Here is a 19230-nt window from a genome sequence, read left to right on the forward strand (position 1 = left end):
CAGTGAAATGAGTGTATAATAATACACAACTGGATAGAATGAAATGACTATTAGCAGTATGTGACACAATGCTTTATGTTTAATAAAACATCTTTTTTTAATTAATTTTAAAGACACAATGTGTGGTGCATAGGTCTTTGTGTACCTGTATGTACATTACACAATGAAAGTGTTTTTGAATTTGCTATATTATCTCAATTTTACTTTCCACTGATATTCACATTTCATGAAGCTTTGAATTCTTTTTGCTAATAGCTAGAAAGAAAATAAATGACAGAACATGTGTTGAGAATTAAGATTTAAATATGGCAGCATTGTTAACAGTCCTAGGAAAGTGGCTTACTGATTGAAGTTGAGAGAAATTATGTGGTCAGGAGATACTGAAACAGTCCAGTCACATTCTCTGCCATGAGGATACGGCTCTGGATATTCAGGAGAAAGGATCAGACCGCTGGGGCCAGTCAGATTCCCACCACACGGAGCTACAAAAAAAAATAAAAAAAAATGAGAGCATGTCCAATAAATACATGGACAATAAATACTATTTTTAAAATGTAGCTCTCTATGGCCAGAACCTTCTTTATCTAGATCAGTGGTTTTCCGCGTGCGGCCCCCCTTGTGTATGGTGCATTCCTTCGCGGCCCCCCCAAAGAAAATTTATGATAAAATCTGTTCTAAAATTTAACATTTTAAGTAAACGAAACATATTAAGTTATACAAAGTAGTGCTGTTGGTTAGTAGCCTTATTTTCTTAAGGTTTAATTACACAGAATTCATAATAAATTAATGTGTTTTAGAAAATGTCATAAAACTGGGGCCACCCTGGCATCATCTCGCGGCCCCCTTGGGGGCCCCGGACCCCAGTTTGAGAACCACTGATCTAGATTTCACACAATACATAAGCCATGCGCAAGTTTATTTCTGTATCGTTATGAGATCACCATTTATTTTAATAATTCGGAAATGCCCACAAAAAGAATCATCTTTACACCAGGGATGAAGTGATGTGCCAAACTTTACATGACAAATCTTTTGTACATGGTCTAAATCGTCTGCTACTTCAATGCCAGGCATTCATATGAAACTGGTAAACATCTCCAGGGTTTGGCCTGTGATTCGGTTAAACATTTACACAAACTTAAATTGAGATTTTAATAGAACAAGGCAGCCCAATTACACCCTCATAATTGTGGCAGTTAACAACAAAGAAAAAAGCCTTGATTTATAAAAGAAAGCCAAACCCCTCGGCCCCAAATGTACATGAAAACTCCTCTGTTTCTGGAGAGTAGCATCATTAAATCATTTAAAATGTGCTGTGTTTGTTGTTTGTTGTAGGACATGCTGATCTGACCTAATAATACTACATTAGGCCTATTGTTATCATATATACAATACTATAATAATGATCTTATGTGCTTTTAGCATGACTTCTATGATACATGTGTGTGTTTTAAAATGTTAATTGGGTAAACATGTCTTGAATGGCCACCTTGACTATTTTTAGGTGTAATGTAAACATAATGGGCTCTATCTTACACCCGGCGCAATGCAGCGCAATGCGCGACGCAAGTGTCTTTCGCTAGTTTCCACCCTAATTTTCACGGTTAGCGCCGCGTTGTTTAAATAGCAAATGCATTTGCGCCCCCTTTGCGCCCATGGGCGTTCTGGTCTGAAAAACGAGGTGTGTTCAGGCGCATGTTGGCGCGTTGCTATTTTGAGGCAACTAAAATAGACTACGCCATTGACCAACAAAAACCTGGTCTAAAGTCTAAAGTCAATGGCGCAATATGTTTTATGTTATTTAAAGAGCGCATTAGTAATATGCGCCTATAAACGGGAGGACAACACGGGTTTGCTTATCACAAAGTACATAAATGCGCAGCAGCACAAAAATGCTTTTAAATATGAAAGATTAAAGGATTGAATTTAAGAGATTATTATTGAGTCTCTTGGACATATTTATAAATGAGGACTGATTATGAGACGTTAGAAGGCGCAAAGAGCTGCTTTACCTGCAGCCTGATAAGTAAATAAATGGTTTGCTTTGAACAAATGCGTCTGTTTTTAAATGTTTTTTTTAATGCTACCTCACGGATTTATTGTATATGATGTACCTGTGGATATGGCGAGATGAGAAACATTTGTAAGTAATGCTTAAAAAAACTCTTTGCTAAAAAAAAACCGCTGTCCAAAGTGCTGAAACGTGAGGAGAGCCGTTTGTAATTTCTTTATCTCCTGTTTGTTACAAATAAAGTATTTTTAGAGTACAAACCTTATCTTACATACTTGTAAATTATTTTTTGATGATATTGGATAGCCATACATTTAAAGCAATTACAAGCCTGCTTTTTACTTCCATGACTAAAAGAAAACGGGTTTTAAAGGTTTTAATAAAAAAATAACAATTTCAATATAAGGGAAAAACAACACAATTATTTAACATTAATCTTAAACTGGGGATCTTCTACCTCTGCTTAGTTTTTCAGTTTACAAAGTCCGTCATCTAAATAGGGATTAGACATAGCGCCAGCGCAACTTGCTTTTAAAGGGAATGATAGCTGTGACTCTCATTGGTTTACTGCACGTTACGCCCAAAATACTCCCATTACAATAGGACCTACCCTTTTCGACCATGCGACCATTAAATTAGCAAAAGTGGATTCGGACACGCCCATTTAGACGTTGCGCTGTGCGCTTTAGACAATGCGCTTAGATCGTTAAAATAGGGCCCTAAATGTTCCTTGTTTCTGATTCTTCTCACTGTGTATCATAATGAACCAACACATACACATATTTCTTTATCCAGCATGACATTTACTGTTGTTGCAATAAAAGTCTTTTCAACCCGTAAACATTGAGATATACAACACACATGCCTTATTTTATGTGAATAAACTAATGGTACATAATCATAACTAAACCAACAAAAGCCAGCGTTGAGTCATTCATCAAAAATGTTAACTACCTTCTCCACTAATGGGGCAGAGTATGACTGCACAAAAATCAATGGATCACAGCACTAACAAAGTATTGGCAATGGTCACATTTTTTAATTTGGAATGCTCATACCGGAACAAGTGGGCGGATCAGGCTGCCAGAAGAAACGGTTGTTGATTTCAGTGCATGTGATCTTGGTCGCCCCTTGTAGGACGTAGCCCGGATCACACAGGAAAAGCACACGATCCCCCGGTTCTCTGCTGTCTCCGATCCGAGTGCCATTAGTTGGAATTCCGGGATCATTACAGGAAGTGGCAGTTGAAACTATGGATAAGAAACACAAGCAATATTAGATTGTAAAAGAAAACTTTGGTACTTGTAATGTGTAACAGTGCAAGTGATCTATTGGGTGGTGGGGTCTGCTGAGAGGGCCAATGGCAATGACCTACAAGCCATTAATGATATCTACTACAACTGTTGTTATAATAAGTCCTGAATATTACCTGCAGGCCACACACCTCTACTGAGCACAGATAGGACTGGTTGGTGTTTAGCGCACTGAAACTCTTACAAAGCATAAATGCCATCTTCAGTATGCATGCTACTCTGTACACATACTAATTTACTTGCCTAGAATACGATATGGTCTCAACGCGAATGGTTGTTATATAGGTAAAGTGTTATGGTTGGGAACAGAAATGCCATATTGGTGGTGTATAATGGTAGATTATTATTATTTACATTTTTTTACGTTCTAAGCTATAATAAAGAAAGAAATTATGACACTGCGCCTGGAGTGACAGCTGATGGAGGTAGACAGGGATGGTTACCCTGGTTACAGTCTGATATAAACGCATGTACACCCTGGCTTAACAGGTTTCATACATCAGTGGAGATGGTGTATCTGCTGACATGAGCTGCGGGGACTGTTGCTTTGCGGGACAGACTCAAAGTACTTGTCTCCCCCTTCATAGTGACCTTGGTTTAATAAATATTTTTCTTATTTTAACTTCATTTAATAATTTTTAATTATAAAACAGACTTATTTAATTTTGATTCCTTTAATAATTGATTTTTATTCCTTAAAGGGACACTCCACTTTATTCGAAAATAGGCTCATTTTCCAGCTCCCCTAGAGTGAAACATTTCATTTTTATCGTTTTGGAATCCATTCAGCCGAACCACTTTTAGCATAACTTAGCATAATCCATTGAATCTGATTAGACCATTAGCATCGCGCTCAAAAATAACCAAAGAGTTTAGATATTTTTCATGTTTAAAACTTGGCTCTTTTGGAGTTACATCGTGTACTAAGACCGACAAAAGATTTAAAGTTGCGATTTTTTATGCAGATATGGCTAGGAACTATATTCTCATTCTGGCGTAATAATCAAGGACTTTGCTGCTGTAACATGGCTGCAAGAGGCGCAATGATATTACGCAGTGCCCAAAAGTAGTCCCCTGCTATTGGACGATACTAAGGGGTCTATTTTCGTGCGCTGCGTAAATCATTGCGCCTGCTGCAGCCATGTTACAGCAGCAAAGTCCTTGATTATTACACCAGAATGAGAATATAGCCATATCTGCATAAAAAAATCGCAACTTTTAATTTTCCGTCGGTCTTAGTACATGATGTAACTACAGAAGAGTCAAGTTTTAAATAGGAAAAATATCGAAACTCTTTGGTCATTTTTGAACGAGATGCTAATGGTCTAATCAGATTCAATGGATTATGCTAAGCTATGTTAAAAGTGGTACTGCCAGACCCAGAGATCGGCTAAATGGATTGCAAAACTGTAAAAATCAAATGTTTCACTCTAGGGGAGCTCGAAAATTAGCCCATTTCCTAAAAAGTGGGGTGTCCCTTTAAAAGCACGTGTTATACAAGACCTAGCAAATTGATTTAAATGGATTTTTAGTAATAATATCTCAAATGTATAAAAAGTGAGTACTGCAAAGCTGGTTATGATAGCATGGAGATTAGATACCATAGAGACACTAGCATCCCTAATAAAACAAATTAATTAAAATTAATATTAAGCTCCACTGCAGCAATTCTCATTTGTTGAAATCTCTTGTTGATTTATAAATCTCCCTTTAGGATTGCATATATTGTAATACTTCATTTGGTAACCATGTTGGAAAATTTGATGGCTGTAGTCCAGAATTTGCAGCTTCCATGGTTTTATCAAACTTCCAGTACCAGGCCAAAAAACTAAGAACATGTGTGAAAAACACACCTGAGAACTGCAAAGCAAAGCCTTGCTTGCTGGTGAAGAAGTCGGTTGTAAACTGCAGACTGACGGTGTTAAAGGTGCTGTGAAGATCTGGAGGAAGTGTAGAGCCGCTCAGCTCTCTAAGCAACACGCCTCCATCCTGAGGACCATCCCAGATCCTCAAAACATCATGCACTTCCTCTGTATGGAAGACCAGGAAATGTAGCCTGTGGAATTAAACACACAAACAACATATTAGTCACGTCTGTTGAGCGAGCCCTAACTGTCGTATCTACAGTATATGACTTTGAGGCGAAGAAATCACTTTATTTAATTTGTTCATTTTTTCAATCCTCACTGGCCATGTGCATTGTAATCAATTGTTTCGGGACAGAAAAAAGCAAATAATAAAGTTAATATTGTATTTCTTGTTTTCCTAAAGTCGCTTTTGGATAAAAGTGTGGCTTAGAGTCACAGGAAGGGATGAGAGTGAATAAAAGAGGAAGTGAAAACACAAAGAGAAAATATATCTTTCAATTATTATGTGTAACACCAAAACAATTTAGGTAATTAACCTTTATGAAAAATGAAATTAGGACTTTTACAGCAATATCAAGAACGAGACGTGTCATTTCCAGGCTGAAGGAAATGATCTTGTTTTCTGCCACCCTAAATGCCAGAAATGAATTACTCTTCTGATGTATAATGTAGTCACAAGCACACACACACACACACACACTCACCCTGATTTTTTATGTTAAACTGAGATTGAATGTTTTAAGTTATCTGGAGTGTTTGCATGAGTGTTTACATTTTCATCAAAGCTCATTCAACATTAATGAGATGACATGATGACCAGCAGGTAAACCATCTTTGTTACACATGTAAGTCCACAAACTGTCGAACCGTTGATGTATTTATTATTTAATTGTTACATATCTGAGTTCAATATTTGCTTACTGGTTGTCCTAAAATTAACATTGTTCTGAGTGGAAATGCATTTTTAGAGGAATGCTTGTGGTTCAATTAATTCTATACTCATGAATCACAATGAGTTGAGTGGAGCTCAAAATTGATTTTTATCACTTTTATCCAAAGCCATCTTGACACAGCAAACAAAAGCAAACTAAAGAAATTGAAAGCAACAAAAATAGCTGTCTTACAAAAAGGATTTACATATAGTGCAAAATGGTCACATTTTGGTGCAAGCTTAGATGTCTTCCAATATATATATATTTTTTTAAACAAACTTACTTCCCTTTATCAGGACTTTTGATAACTTCAGTGCACTTTCTACTAACTGCTACATAGTTATGAATAGTTCATTGCTGTAAGGTCCTCACAAAACAATATAAATAAAAATGATCTAAACTTTGTTTCACACTGGACACGTTTGGCACCGCAATGCGGGTTAATTTCAGGAATAAGCCCGCTTCTAAATTACAAGACTGAAACACTTCTTAACCCAGGGATAAAAGTGGGATTTAGGATGAAGATGACAAGGGGTTAAACAGTGTGAAAAGCCTACTGTATAAGGGGCGGTTTACATTTGGCATCTTGTGCATCTGCTAAGATGTTTTTCTGCATGTAAACGCTTAAATGGTGAGCAACATGACACGCTTTTTTCCTAGGTGCGTCGGCTCTGTGGCGAGTTTAAAATACTTCAACTTTTCAGAATGGTGCGTTGAAAGATTTGGAAAGGGTGAGGTTTTCCGCGTGGCTTTAGGTGCAAAATATGAATTGCCCCCTAATGCTGCGTACACACCAAACGCGAAGCATCGCGTTGCTTGCTCTAGATTACTCGCAGAAATATTTTCAACTAACGTGAAGACGCGTTTGAGGTGAACAGTGTTTGTTTTCCGTGGCAATCGCATCACCCAATTTGCATCAATCGAATCATCCCACGCCCGCTCGTATCTATTGCTGTCTCTGCATTGACTTTGATGTAATCTACTTGTGCAAATCGAATTCGCGTTAGGTGTGTACGCCACAAAACATTTCATTGAACGAAGTACTTAAAGGGGACATTTCAAAAGACCTTTTAAAGATGTAAAATAAATCTTTGGTGTCCCTAGAGTAGAAATGTTAAGTTCTAGCTCAAAATATTATATAGATAATTTATTATAGCATGTTAAAATTGCCACTTTGGCGGGGTGAGCTAAAATGTGCCATATTTGGGGGGTGTCCTTTTAAATGCAAATGAGCTGATCTTTTCACTAAATGGCAGTGCCGTGGTTTGATAGTGCAGATAAAGGGGCGGTATTAACCCCTTCTGACATTACATGGAAAGGCAAATAACCAATTTTTTCACATGATTGGAGAAAATATTTTGGTAAACTAAAGTTACTGGGTTGTTCTTTTTCACATTTTCTAGGTTGATAGAAACCTAATTATAGCACTTAAACATGGAAAAAGTCAAACTTTCATGATATGTCCCCTTTAAGGAGTACAAACTGTGTGTAAGTAACAGGGTAAGTAGTTGAGTGAAGTACAAAAAAGTTGTAAACATAATCACCTATAGCCTCAACCATACCAAATGGTTTACATCACAAGACTAAGGCACAGTTAGCAAAGATCCTATTAAAATGGCCTTAAAAAGCAACTAAATACTTCAATATAATTCCATTTTGTGTTGACAGGGACAATCTGTAGGAGTCAGATAATCAAAAGTTAGCAATCTAAAAGGAAATTATGTAAATTATGCCTATTTTAAAATGCTTTTAAGGAAATTGAAGTAAATAATAGAGAAAACAGTTGAGACCTGCCTGACTCCTCTGTCTCGCATAAGCACAATCACAAAACCTCATTAATAAGCACTTTGCTTCAATAACTCTGAAAAATAAAAATTATATATATATATATATATATATATATATATATATATATATATATATATATAAACATATAAACTATATAGAGTTTATATGAGAAAATAAGAGAGAAAATAAGAAAAATGCACTTGGTTGGGAAAACCAATTCCACAAGCAAATCTATGCTAAGTGAGCAAGGAAGAGAGATTATGTGCAAAATCTGGCCTCATCGCTCATGGATCACAAGCCTTTTGGACACGGATGGCTTACAGAGCTGTACAAGATGGGTTGATGTCTCAAAAGCCAAGCTGATACTTATCTCTTGAAAACAAACATCCACCCTCTTATTCTAGCCGTCTTACTGCATTACAAGTCAAAGACAATTTGGGCATTGAAAGCAAAAAGAAACATGCAGTCCTCTCCATTTACACACTACTGTTGTGGGATGACAATATTTCAAGAAGTTGTATGTGCATGTGTAGTAGGCCAAGCATTGGTCTGTACTGTTCACTGAATTGTTGCCATGACAGCGCAAGCATACAAGTAGCAAAAAACCCAAAGCTTTGGCTTACTGTAATTCACGTAAGTGAATTAGCAGAGATTTCCCTTGTTCGCTATTCTAACTGTCTCTACCTTTTTTCTCTCTGTATTTTTCTAGCCCTGCAGATATGTGTGGGAGGTATTTCTAAATCCCAGTTTCAATTTAATATTGTGTGGGTTTTAGAGTTCGACAAATCCATCTATTCGGTATGAAGCACACACACACACATACAAACATAACATGCAGCAAACTGTGAAAGCTACAGGTATTTTACTCGGCACAAAGTCTAGCCAACAGTGACTTATAGCTGCCTGTGCAATAAAGATCCAAAGGTACATAAGACAGAGAGACATGAAGACAAAGAGAGAGAGAGAGACAGACAGACAAATAAATAAAAGTGCAGCATTATTCAACGCAGAGGTTGTAAATGAGATTAATCAGCCTAAAGCCAAAGTGCTATTACATTTTGATAAAGAACCCAATTATTTCACCTCCCTCCACCCATACAGCAACCCAATGATTTACCACCCGCGTACCGTCTTTATGTGCACTGCAGACTGGTTTAAAAGCTTTTTTTCCAAGAAACTAAACTTATTTAAAATGCATCTATGTTGCTTCTCTGGTAGTTGTATGAATAGATATGTTAACTGGAATATATAAATAGATAAATCGTTAATTTATGCAGGATGCGGCTGACTCTCAAAAGGCAAGCAGGTAAACAATGACGCAACCGTTTTAATGTGCTAATGCTACGCTGCTTCCTCTTTGCCTGCAAGGTGCTGTGTGCAGAACAGAATGTGTAAACGGTGCAAGCTGAAGATTAGTATGCCTCACGGTACACTGTTACAGTAAGTACTCGTGCATTGGAGGCAGGGCGAGCAATAACGGTGCAACCTCATCACAGGATAATACAACACATTGGAATAGTGAATGGTCGGGTTTAATAGAGTACATGAAGGAAAATGCACTGGACAGGATTTAGAAATAAATAAAGAATATGTGATCATGTTTGTCATTTCAATCTTTGACATGACTTTACTCAGTCAATATTACTGTAAAGATAGCAATGTCATATTTCACAAAATGTTCTTTATATGATGTAAGATGATTTTAGGTAGAAAACTGTACATCACAAAAAAACTGACATCAGCTGGATATATGTGACCCTGGTCCACAAAACAATAAATCCCTTTTCATCTATGTTTGTTTTAGGGGTGTAATGGTTCTTGATAAAGAATCGAACCGTCCCATTATCCTTCCACGGTTTGACACCGCCGTGCACCGTGTTTAAATCAACCTGGCATTTCATATATATGTCGGTGAAAAAACAACGCTTAAAACCGCAAATGTATGGTTCTGAATATGCTCTGTTTGTGTTTACGTCAGAGTACCTTTCCAATTAACTTGTAGTATGCAAATCTGTTGCCAACCTCATATTTCCTCCTCACGTGTTGGTGTGTGTATTGCATTCCATTTAGCGTGGCAAGCGAATGAAAAAATTCGCTAATAGAGGCACCGCCAGCTTCATTTAAGTCTACTGCAGCAGCGATGCTCAAGAAAACGTGGAATAAACTGTAAAATTCGCACAGCGCGAGTGCCGTATGCTCAAGACAATATATCTAATATGATGAGTCGCTTGCGCCATCATCACCAGGGTGTTGTTGATAGCACGCGATCGCAGGTGAGACCGAAACAGCACACTTTTGATTTTTACCGTTTTGGAATCCATTCAGCCGATCTTCAGGTCTGGCGCTAGCACTTTTAGCATAGCTTAGCATAATCCATTGAATCTGATTAGACCATTAGCATTGCGCTAAAAATAACCAAAGAGTTTCAATATTTTTCAAGGATAATCAAGGACTTTGCTGCCATAACATGGCTTCAAGAGGTGGAATGATATTACGCAGCAGTCAAAAATAATCCTTTAACTGTCAATGGCAGGGGTCTATTTTCGGACACTGCGTAATATCATTACGCCTTTTGCAGACATGTTACAGCAGCAAAGTCTGTGATTATTACGCCAGAATAAGAGTAGAGTTTCAAGCCATATCTGACTAGAAAATCGCAGCTTTTAATTTTCTGTCGGTCTTAGTACACGATGAAACTACATAAGAGTCAAGTTTTAAATAAGAAAAATATCGAAACTCTTTGTTTTTTTTTAGAGCGATGCTAATGGTCTAATCAGATTCAATGGATTATGCTAAGCTATGCTAAAAGTGCTAGCGCCAGACCTGAAGATCGGCTGAATGGATTCCAAAACGGTAAAAATCAAATGTTTAACTCTAGGGGAGCTGGCAAATGAACATATTTCTAAAAAAAGTGGAATGTCCCTTTAAATGTCAACAAACTGATCTTTGAAAAAAGTTACCTAGTTTATGTTCATTTTGAAGTGCACTATATGTTGGTACATGTAGTATAATAATGCAAGTACTCTCAAGTGAAAATGTTTATGGCAGAGGTTAAAAACGGCCTAGCTTTTTATTTTTGTAAAGAAGCCTGTTGTGACCAAAGTGTTTGTAACCCAATTAATAATTTAATTTTCTTTGAATTTTCTTTGAATTTGACAGTAGCCTTTTTGTCCCCGTAAACATAAACACACTGAAACCGTGACCCTAAAACCATGTCACACATCGAACCGTGAGTAATTTGAACCGTTGCACCCCTAGTTTGTTAGGATAGGAAAATATGAAAATCCACAATCTGAAGCTGCAAAAAAGTCTAAATATTGAGAAAATCGCCTTTACAATTATCCAAACGAAGTCCTGAGCAACTGCATCTTACATAATAAAAGTTTTGATATATCCATGGTAGGAAATGTACTAAATATCTTCATGGAACATGAATCTGTATTTAAAATCTTTTTGGCAGAAAAGAAAATCAATAATTTTGACCCATACAATGTATTTTTGGCTTTTGCTACAAATATACCTGTGCTAATTAAGTTTTGTGGTCCAGGGCCAAAAATAAAAAATAAATGGAAATGTAAGAGTGTAAGTTGTTTAGCTACAAATACTGGCAACAAGTCCAGAGCGACTTCCAAGAATCCATTTAAGATAAGAAAATCGCTAATTCAATTGAATTTATCATGTTATGCTTTTCACAACACATATTGAGTTAAAGCAGTATAAAAAAAACAATGCCTTGGAAACCCCATGTGACCAAGCCAGAGCCAACAATGGCAAGAAAAACTGGATAACAGGTTTATGTAGTAATAACAGTGATATTTTCCTCATCCTTATAACCACGTTTCCTAATTTACAGTCACTTGCAAGTACGTAGGTGCTGATCTTGCTTGGCTACAGCAGGTCTTCACATAGGAAGTAAGGTACAGTATAGTGATATTTAGGGAAGAATGTAGGATGTCCTCTTCCAGTTATGCCTGACCATATGTCGTACTGGCAGAACTAATCCATAACTAATCCTCATGTTCAGGTTTTATTTATTAAAATGCCTTTTCGTTTGCTTTCTTTTCTTTCATCTATCATTTTCTGTTTCTCTCTCTACTGCTCTACAACTCTTTCATGTAATCCTGGCTGATGGGTTGTTAGGGTTGGTTGGTGGGTGGATTGAGGGGTTGGCAGGAGCGTCGGCAGGAGAGTGGGTGGTTACAGTCTGTCAGATCTGCATGCTTAATACAAAGGGGAAGAGGTGGGGGGTTAGATGAAAGACTAAACCCCGAGATGTGTGATTGGTCCCCTGAAGCCGTGTGAAGCGATGAGGTCAACTGCATCTACAGTAATAGATAAAAATCATCTGGATGGAGGTCAACTATAGTCTGACTCACAGAATTCATCGTTTGCTCTACTTAAAACAATATGAGAATTAGCAAATGGTCGTTTTTAAACTTATAACATGGGAGATTAAGTGTTGCCTACGACTTTAAGAAACAAAGTGGTTCAAATCAGATGTCAAAGGAAGTGCAGAAGAGAGAGCGAGAAAGAGAGGCAAGCTGTGTCGTATGCATACTAAACAGCACTGTTACCCTGAGAGTCTCGCTCGCCTTCCTGCTGCAATGACTTGGCAGGCAGGTAGCAAAACGTGGTTTGTGAATGCATGTCTAGTTATTTATGCTTATGCATGAAGCATTTTATATACAAGGCCAATCTGGGATGGAAGAGGTTCATTATATATGGAAATTAATAAAGAAATTCAAACCACAATAGAGATATAAAAGTATTTTACAAGTGTTTGTGAAGCGAGTATCCCAGAACTTAATCCTGTCACAGTTCTGAATAGTAAGCAAACAGTGAAGCCTTTGCTGTTATGTATCCTTACTAGATGCTTACGATTTCAAGCACAAAAACTTTTTGTTGTTTCTCAGTCCAATATAAAATCCAGAGGGGATCGTGCGTTTGCGGTCGCTGCTCCCAAATTATAGAACAGCCTGCCGTTATATATTAGAGATACACAGACACTCGGCCAGCTTAAAAGAGATCTGCAAACATATTTGTTTTCGTTAGCGTTCGATCATAGAAGTGACAGAGGTTGCTACTAGTATCTCTTTTGGATCCTAGCTAAGATACATATTTAAGGTGTATTTTTATAATTACATAACATTTGTTTTTATTATTGTGCTATTGTCTATTATTTTATTAGTGCTATTATTTTTATAAATACTTTAATGTGACTATTTCTTTATATTTGTTTTTTTATTGTGCTATTGTCTGTACAGCACTATGGTCACTGTTGTGTTTTATTCAGTGCTTTATGAATACATTTGAATTTGAATATGGAGAAGACTTGAATTAAAGACTTTTGTAAGCAAGGGTTTGTGACTAAGCAAATTGGTAATGTGGTGTACAGAGATGTCTTGAGAACAGATTGTAACTACTGTAGGTTTGCATTTCTTGAAAAAAAAAACACCGGTGTTTATTAGGCAGCAAAAGTACAGCGATAAAGTAAACTTACAGACCAGGCTTTTGGTTATGAAAGTGAAATACTGAAAGGGCTTTGCTGTCAGAGGATGTTTTGTTTTCGTCCAGCTATTGTACAGTATACACAAAAGTTTATACATAATATAACCTGTGTAAATGAGGACTCAGATGCCGTACAAAAAATATAAAAGCACACCTGTCAAAGCCACACGAAATTGCGTACCTATAGTCACGTAATTTTTTTATTCTTTTCGTGATACTGTCATGAATTTCGTGTTTTTCCGTGATCATATCACGCATTTCTGTTTATGTGTCATTGTCACGTATCAGTTACTCAACTGTTTTGTCCTATTTTCTTATCATTGTCACTTCGGTTTAGGGTTTGATTTACATAAATGACACCCTTACCCAAACCCAACTCTAACCCTAACGCCAGGTGACAATATTTTAAAATGTAGAAAATATATAAAAAATAAATCAGAAAAAAATAGTATAAACCAATACTTAAAGTCACATCCTAACGTAAACACCAAATCTAACCCTAAACTGAAGCGAAAATAGATTGAAAATAGGAAAAAGCAGTTGAGTAACCAATACGTGACAATGACACATAAACAAAAATTTGTGACATGGTCACGAAAAAAACACGGAACTTTGTGACAGTATAATGAAAAAGAATAAAAAATTATGTGACTATACTGTAGGTACATAATTTTGTGAGACTGGGTAGGGCAAAGCACACAGCCTACCAGTGACGGCTCGTGACTTCTCATCTGAGGGGCGCTAATTCAAAATAAGTGTTCGGAGTATCGTGTGTGGTTCCCTTTTCCAAAACATGTGTCCTGCGCGTCGAGAGATCCTGTGTGCATCACGTGTTTTGTCAAAATAAGTACACGCGTCATGATAAAAGAGACGCTCATGTTCACCAAATACACAGAAGACACTCCCTTAACAGTAAACTCTGATTACGCATGAGATTATGTAAGTATCTGGCAAACGCAAGCGTCTCTTTTATCATAAACCCTTTAGACGCGTCTGTAGCAGGCACTTATTTCGGCAGGACACGTGATGCACACACAATCTCTCAAAGCGCAGAACACATATTTTGAAAAAAAGAACCACACACATGACGGGCTACATACATGTTGTGACAAATTTCGCATCAAGTGCCCTCAAAAAAAGAAGTCACCGGCCGCCACTGCAGCCTACAGTTAGCAAAACTACACTGTTAACCCATATCGTCTTTACTTAAACAATGGCATAAACATCACTTAATATTTTGAGTTTTGGACATATACTTAGTTAAGTGTATTAAATTCATTAAACTACAACATTTAAGTGAAATTAACTTAAAATTATCAGTACATGTTGTAAGAAATACCCATAATCCTTTGTGCCTGCACTGTAGAAAATCTTTACTGCCTTAAATTTTGTGTTGAATCAACTCAGATTTACAACATACTATTATTTGTCTTGAGTTGCTAAAACTAACAAAATAAAGTTCACTATTTCAACTATATTTTATAAGTTATAACAACACATCTGTAGTTATAACCACACATCACTAGTCAAGATAAATAGAATTTAAGTAGAAGTAGAAACAGTGTGAGGAACTAGTTGCTGCATTAAAGGTTAATTATCTTCTGTTATCTGCTGTGTAGACAGACTGGATATGTGTAAGTAGCACGTCTATATCTGATTCAGCAAATGTGAGCCTGACCACCTTAAAAACAACTGCACAGCATATTCTACTCACAATCCACCTCCATTCACCTCTGTCAGCCATCCACACTGCAGAGTGCACCCAAGAGATAGTAGACGAAGAACCATTCGGGTGATACGTCTCAAATTATTCTGTGTGCGTGTGCACAATCCCCCCGTTTAGCAACAGAGAATACTTGGGGTACATTAACCTTTTGTCAACTTAAAAGTTTGACAGTTTGTATATTGAGAGGGATGACTGAGGAGACGCTAGTGAGACAGCACAATTTTACAGCCCATTAAAAATAGCCTCATTATTTGATTGATCAAGCCCAACCTGTTCAGGATTTTTCCTCTCTCTACCTGCGTATCCCATCGACTGATTGAATATACTATGATTGTACACTTCATTTTAGAAAAGACCAGCTTAACCCATTAGGAAAATCTATGCTGGTCGAAGGTGGGCTTTGTTGGTGCCCAAACTCAGTGTCCTGCAGAGTTTAGCTCCAACCCTAATCAAACACACCTGAAGCTAAGTCTTACTAAGCATACTAGAAAGTTTCAGATAGGTGTGCTGATGCAAAATGAAGCTAAACTCTGGAGGACACTGGCCCTCCAGGACCGTGTTTGGGCACCCCTGGATGATGGACCAGAATGACCAAGTTCTCCAGGAAATGCTGGTGATGTAGATCAGCCTGGTCTTTTAAATGAAGCTTGTTGGCCATGCTTATGTAGCTAGTTAAAAGACGTTGGGAGAGATTAGCAACCCCGTGTCCTATTCTGTAGACCAGCAACAAAAAATATATGGTCATGATGATTCATCAATTAGTCACATATCTCTGCAAATTAACTCTGAATTTAAATTTAGCTTGTGAACTTAACTTCTCAAATACTAAGCAGAAAATGTCCAATGAGGCAAGAATCTAATTACATTTCTGATCTTTAAGCAGTGGCAGATGGTACCCCGGCAGATATGCGCTCCCTTGTCACTTCATATTTACATAATAACCAAATCTAAATATTTTAGAAAAACCCAGTTGTTCTCTAATCTGCTTGCCATATATAATGTTAATGACAGTAGGATTAGGCAAAGCAGCTAAATAAAAATATATTAAAAGCATAACAAAATAGAATTATTTGGAAGATTTTTAGGTCCTTATGAGTGTACAGCAGAACGGTTCTTTGAAAAAATGATTATAGGGCACCTATTGTCCGATTCACGTTTTTACATTTCCTTTGGTGTGTAAATGTGTAATAGTACATGTTAACAATATGCAAAAGGTACATACCCCAAAATAAACAATGACGCAAGTTATCGTCTCCAATGTAAATCTCTTTTCTTGGACTGCAACAAACACACAGATTATAGGCAACAGTTTACTTCCTGGGATTGGTGATGTAGACAAGACCGACATTATCATAATTCCTCCCGCTTTGGCTCACAGCCAGTTAACTCCTGTTAGAATTGCATTGTGAGTGAATCTTTCAAACATGGTAAGAAGCGTCACGTTTCCGGCTGACTTCAGAGGTATTCAGGCCAATCACAACACAGATTAGCTGGCCAATCAGGGACACAGCGCTTTTCAAATCGAATGCGTTTCAGGAAGAGAGTGAAATCTGGAGCTCCAAAAATGTACGGTATGTGGAAAATAATGTTTTTTTTAACCATAAAACATGCAAACACAATGTATTATACCAATTACACAAAATAACATTGTTTTTAGCAATGAATAGGTGCCACCTAGGTAAATAGGTACATTTCCAATGCAAATGCTTTCGAATCAAGGCATACCTGTACTGTATTACAGTTTAATGCTTTCTGATCAAAACAACACGACACTAAATAACTGATACATGTCAATGGTCTCGTACACACTGCATATTAATTCGGTTGTCACTCACCTTTTAATGCTTAATCCTGTTCTGTACACACACAGTTCAGTAATTTGCGGGACTGACAACCGCATTCTACAACTGAATTAACTCCCACAAAATGCAGATAGTGACAACTGCATTTACAGAAACTCTACATAGTGTGTACATAACCGAACTGGACAACTAGTAGTTAATAAAGGGGCGGTTTCCCGGACAGGGATTACCTTAATCCAGCACTAGGCCTTAGTTTAATTAGGAAATATAACTAGTTTTAACAAACATGCCTTACTAAAAACATTACCTGTGTGCATTTTGAGGCAAAACAAAGGTCACTGATGTATTTTAATATATGTCAGTGCTAGTCAGTTTGGACAGCTCTTAAAAATGTTTTAGTCTAGGACTATTCTAATCCCTGTCCGAGAAACCGCCCCAAAGTGTTTAAACGTGCATCATGGACATGACAGGTCTCTCTTCTGAAAAAATAAATTCCTAGAAGGGAAAAAGTCTTCTGTATGCGCGGTGCAGAAAATGACAGAGGCACGAGCGTTTGCTAACTAGTGTTGCCAATCTTGCACAAAAAAAAAACAGCGAACAAGAAAAATCCAATAATAAACCAAAAGAAATCCAAATGCTTTACCTCAAAGATCAAAATTTTGGGACCGGCACCTTCACACTTTAATAACAACAAAAACTTGATCGCTTCATGAGCTAAAAGCCATAAACTGTATGTAAGTACAAAAAAAGATGAGGACCTGGCAACACTGCAAGCGCGCTGTGGAGAAGCAGCCTCAAAAATGCGTACAAAACACAACACCAAGACAGAGGTTTATTGCAAAACATAACGCTGTTAAATTATTTTGGTCAAAGCTGTGAGTAATAAGCACGTGAGACGGCAGAACGTTGCTATGGTTACCTCTGTGTCAATCATCACAGTCTTGTTCCCTACAGACATGTAACAAACATTTAAGGGATTCACTTCCGCATTTAAATGCGGTTGTCACTCCCAAAAGTTTGCAGTGTGTACGAGGCCAATGAAACTGTTCTCATCCTAAGCAAATGGTCTACTCGTCTGCATAATGCAACCAATTTAAAAACCCAACAAAAAAACAGAAACTCTTTCAAATAATATAACAACATACTAAACATTAATATGTCCCCCTAATTTTTTATCTTAATTAAAAATGCATAAAATAAACTTTTATTTTGATATTTACTCTCATTATTCAGACTTGTGCAAAACATGCTGGGAACTGAAAATCCCTGCCCAGTTTTAGGAATATTGCTTTAATACAATTAATGTAGTCCCAACTTAAAGGTCATAGTCTTTCTGTGTTGTTGAAGCTTTGATTGTGTTTACAGTGCCCAATATAACATGTGCTCATGTTTCACATTTTTCACACTATTTACCTATCTGTATACCGCTGTTTTCACCGTCCTAAAAACAAGCTGATGTCTTCCTTGTTCTATGAAGTCCCTCCTTCAGAAATACATAACGAGTGTAACGATTCTGTAGCTGGTTTAGTGTGTTGTGATTCGACAACAGCTTAGCTTAGCAGAACCGTATTCCTGTGGGCGGAGTTTAGTCAAAAACTCTTATAATGACATCATTAAACCATAAAATCGAGGGCTGTAGTCCAAACCGTTCGCTGTAGGCTTTGAAAAGCACATTTTGTTAAAGAAAATATATCAGACTTTGAGTTTTATCATTTTGCAGGTATTATTAATGCTCTAACAGCAACATTACACACTAACTAAGTTTTAAAAATGGGATCAGGAAGAATGTGACCTTTAAATGAGTCAAGTTCACATAGGTTGATTTAAAACGTGTGATACGCTTAGAAACCACTTAATATGTTTCATTAAAACCAAAAACTATGTTGTAATGGGTTAAATGAGCAAATTATGTTACATTTAATTAGGGTCAGAATAATTTGTTTCAGTGTACATTTATTATTAAGAAAAAATGAGAGGTGAGGGACAAGCCCAAATTTAAGAAATTCAGACTTTTCAACACTTTGAATGAGAAATAAAGTAATTAGAGAGGTAAAAGTATCATAATCTAGCCGCAAATAAATGGCCGCTACTTTACAAAAGCACTTCTTTAACATCATCAAAGAGGGACAAAACGTTCCCTTAACCAAAGAATCACCCATCGCCAGGGATGTTGGTCTCTTTACAGCAGGGCTGCCTGAATCAGTGAATCAGCTTTGACCTAGTACATTTTGTGCTGTGCATATGTAAGAACAGGAAGGTCTTAGAAAAGCAAATGGAAGTCG

General features: G+C 37.1%; 1 protein-coding gene across 1 annotated transcript in view; it reads right to left on the minus strand.

The window, feature by feature from the left end:
* Positions 1-19230, minus strand: part of csmd2 (CUB and Sushi multiple domains 2) — a 317300-nt gene that overhangs the window by 94178 nt on the left and 203892 nt on the right. Inside the window, exons 26-28 of the mRNA XM_055218930.2 lie at positions 5178-5380; positions 3070-3261; positions 344-482 (exon numbers count right to left, since the gene is read on the minus strand). Coding sequence (XP_055074905.1) covers positions 344-482; positions 3070-3261; positions 5178-5380 — 534 coding nt within the window. The remainder of the gene's footprint in view (positions 1-343; positions 483-3069; positions 3262-5177; positions 5381-19230) is intronic.

This window comes from Misgurnus anguillicaudatus, chromosome 20 (genome assembly GCF_027580225.2).
Source record: "Misgurnus anguillicaudatus chromosome 20, ASM2758022v2, whole genome shotgun sequence".
NCBI lineage: Eukaryota > Metazoa > Chordata > Actinopteri > Cypriniformes > Cobitidae > Misgurnus > Misgurnus anguillicaudatus.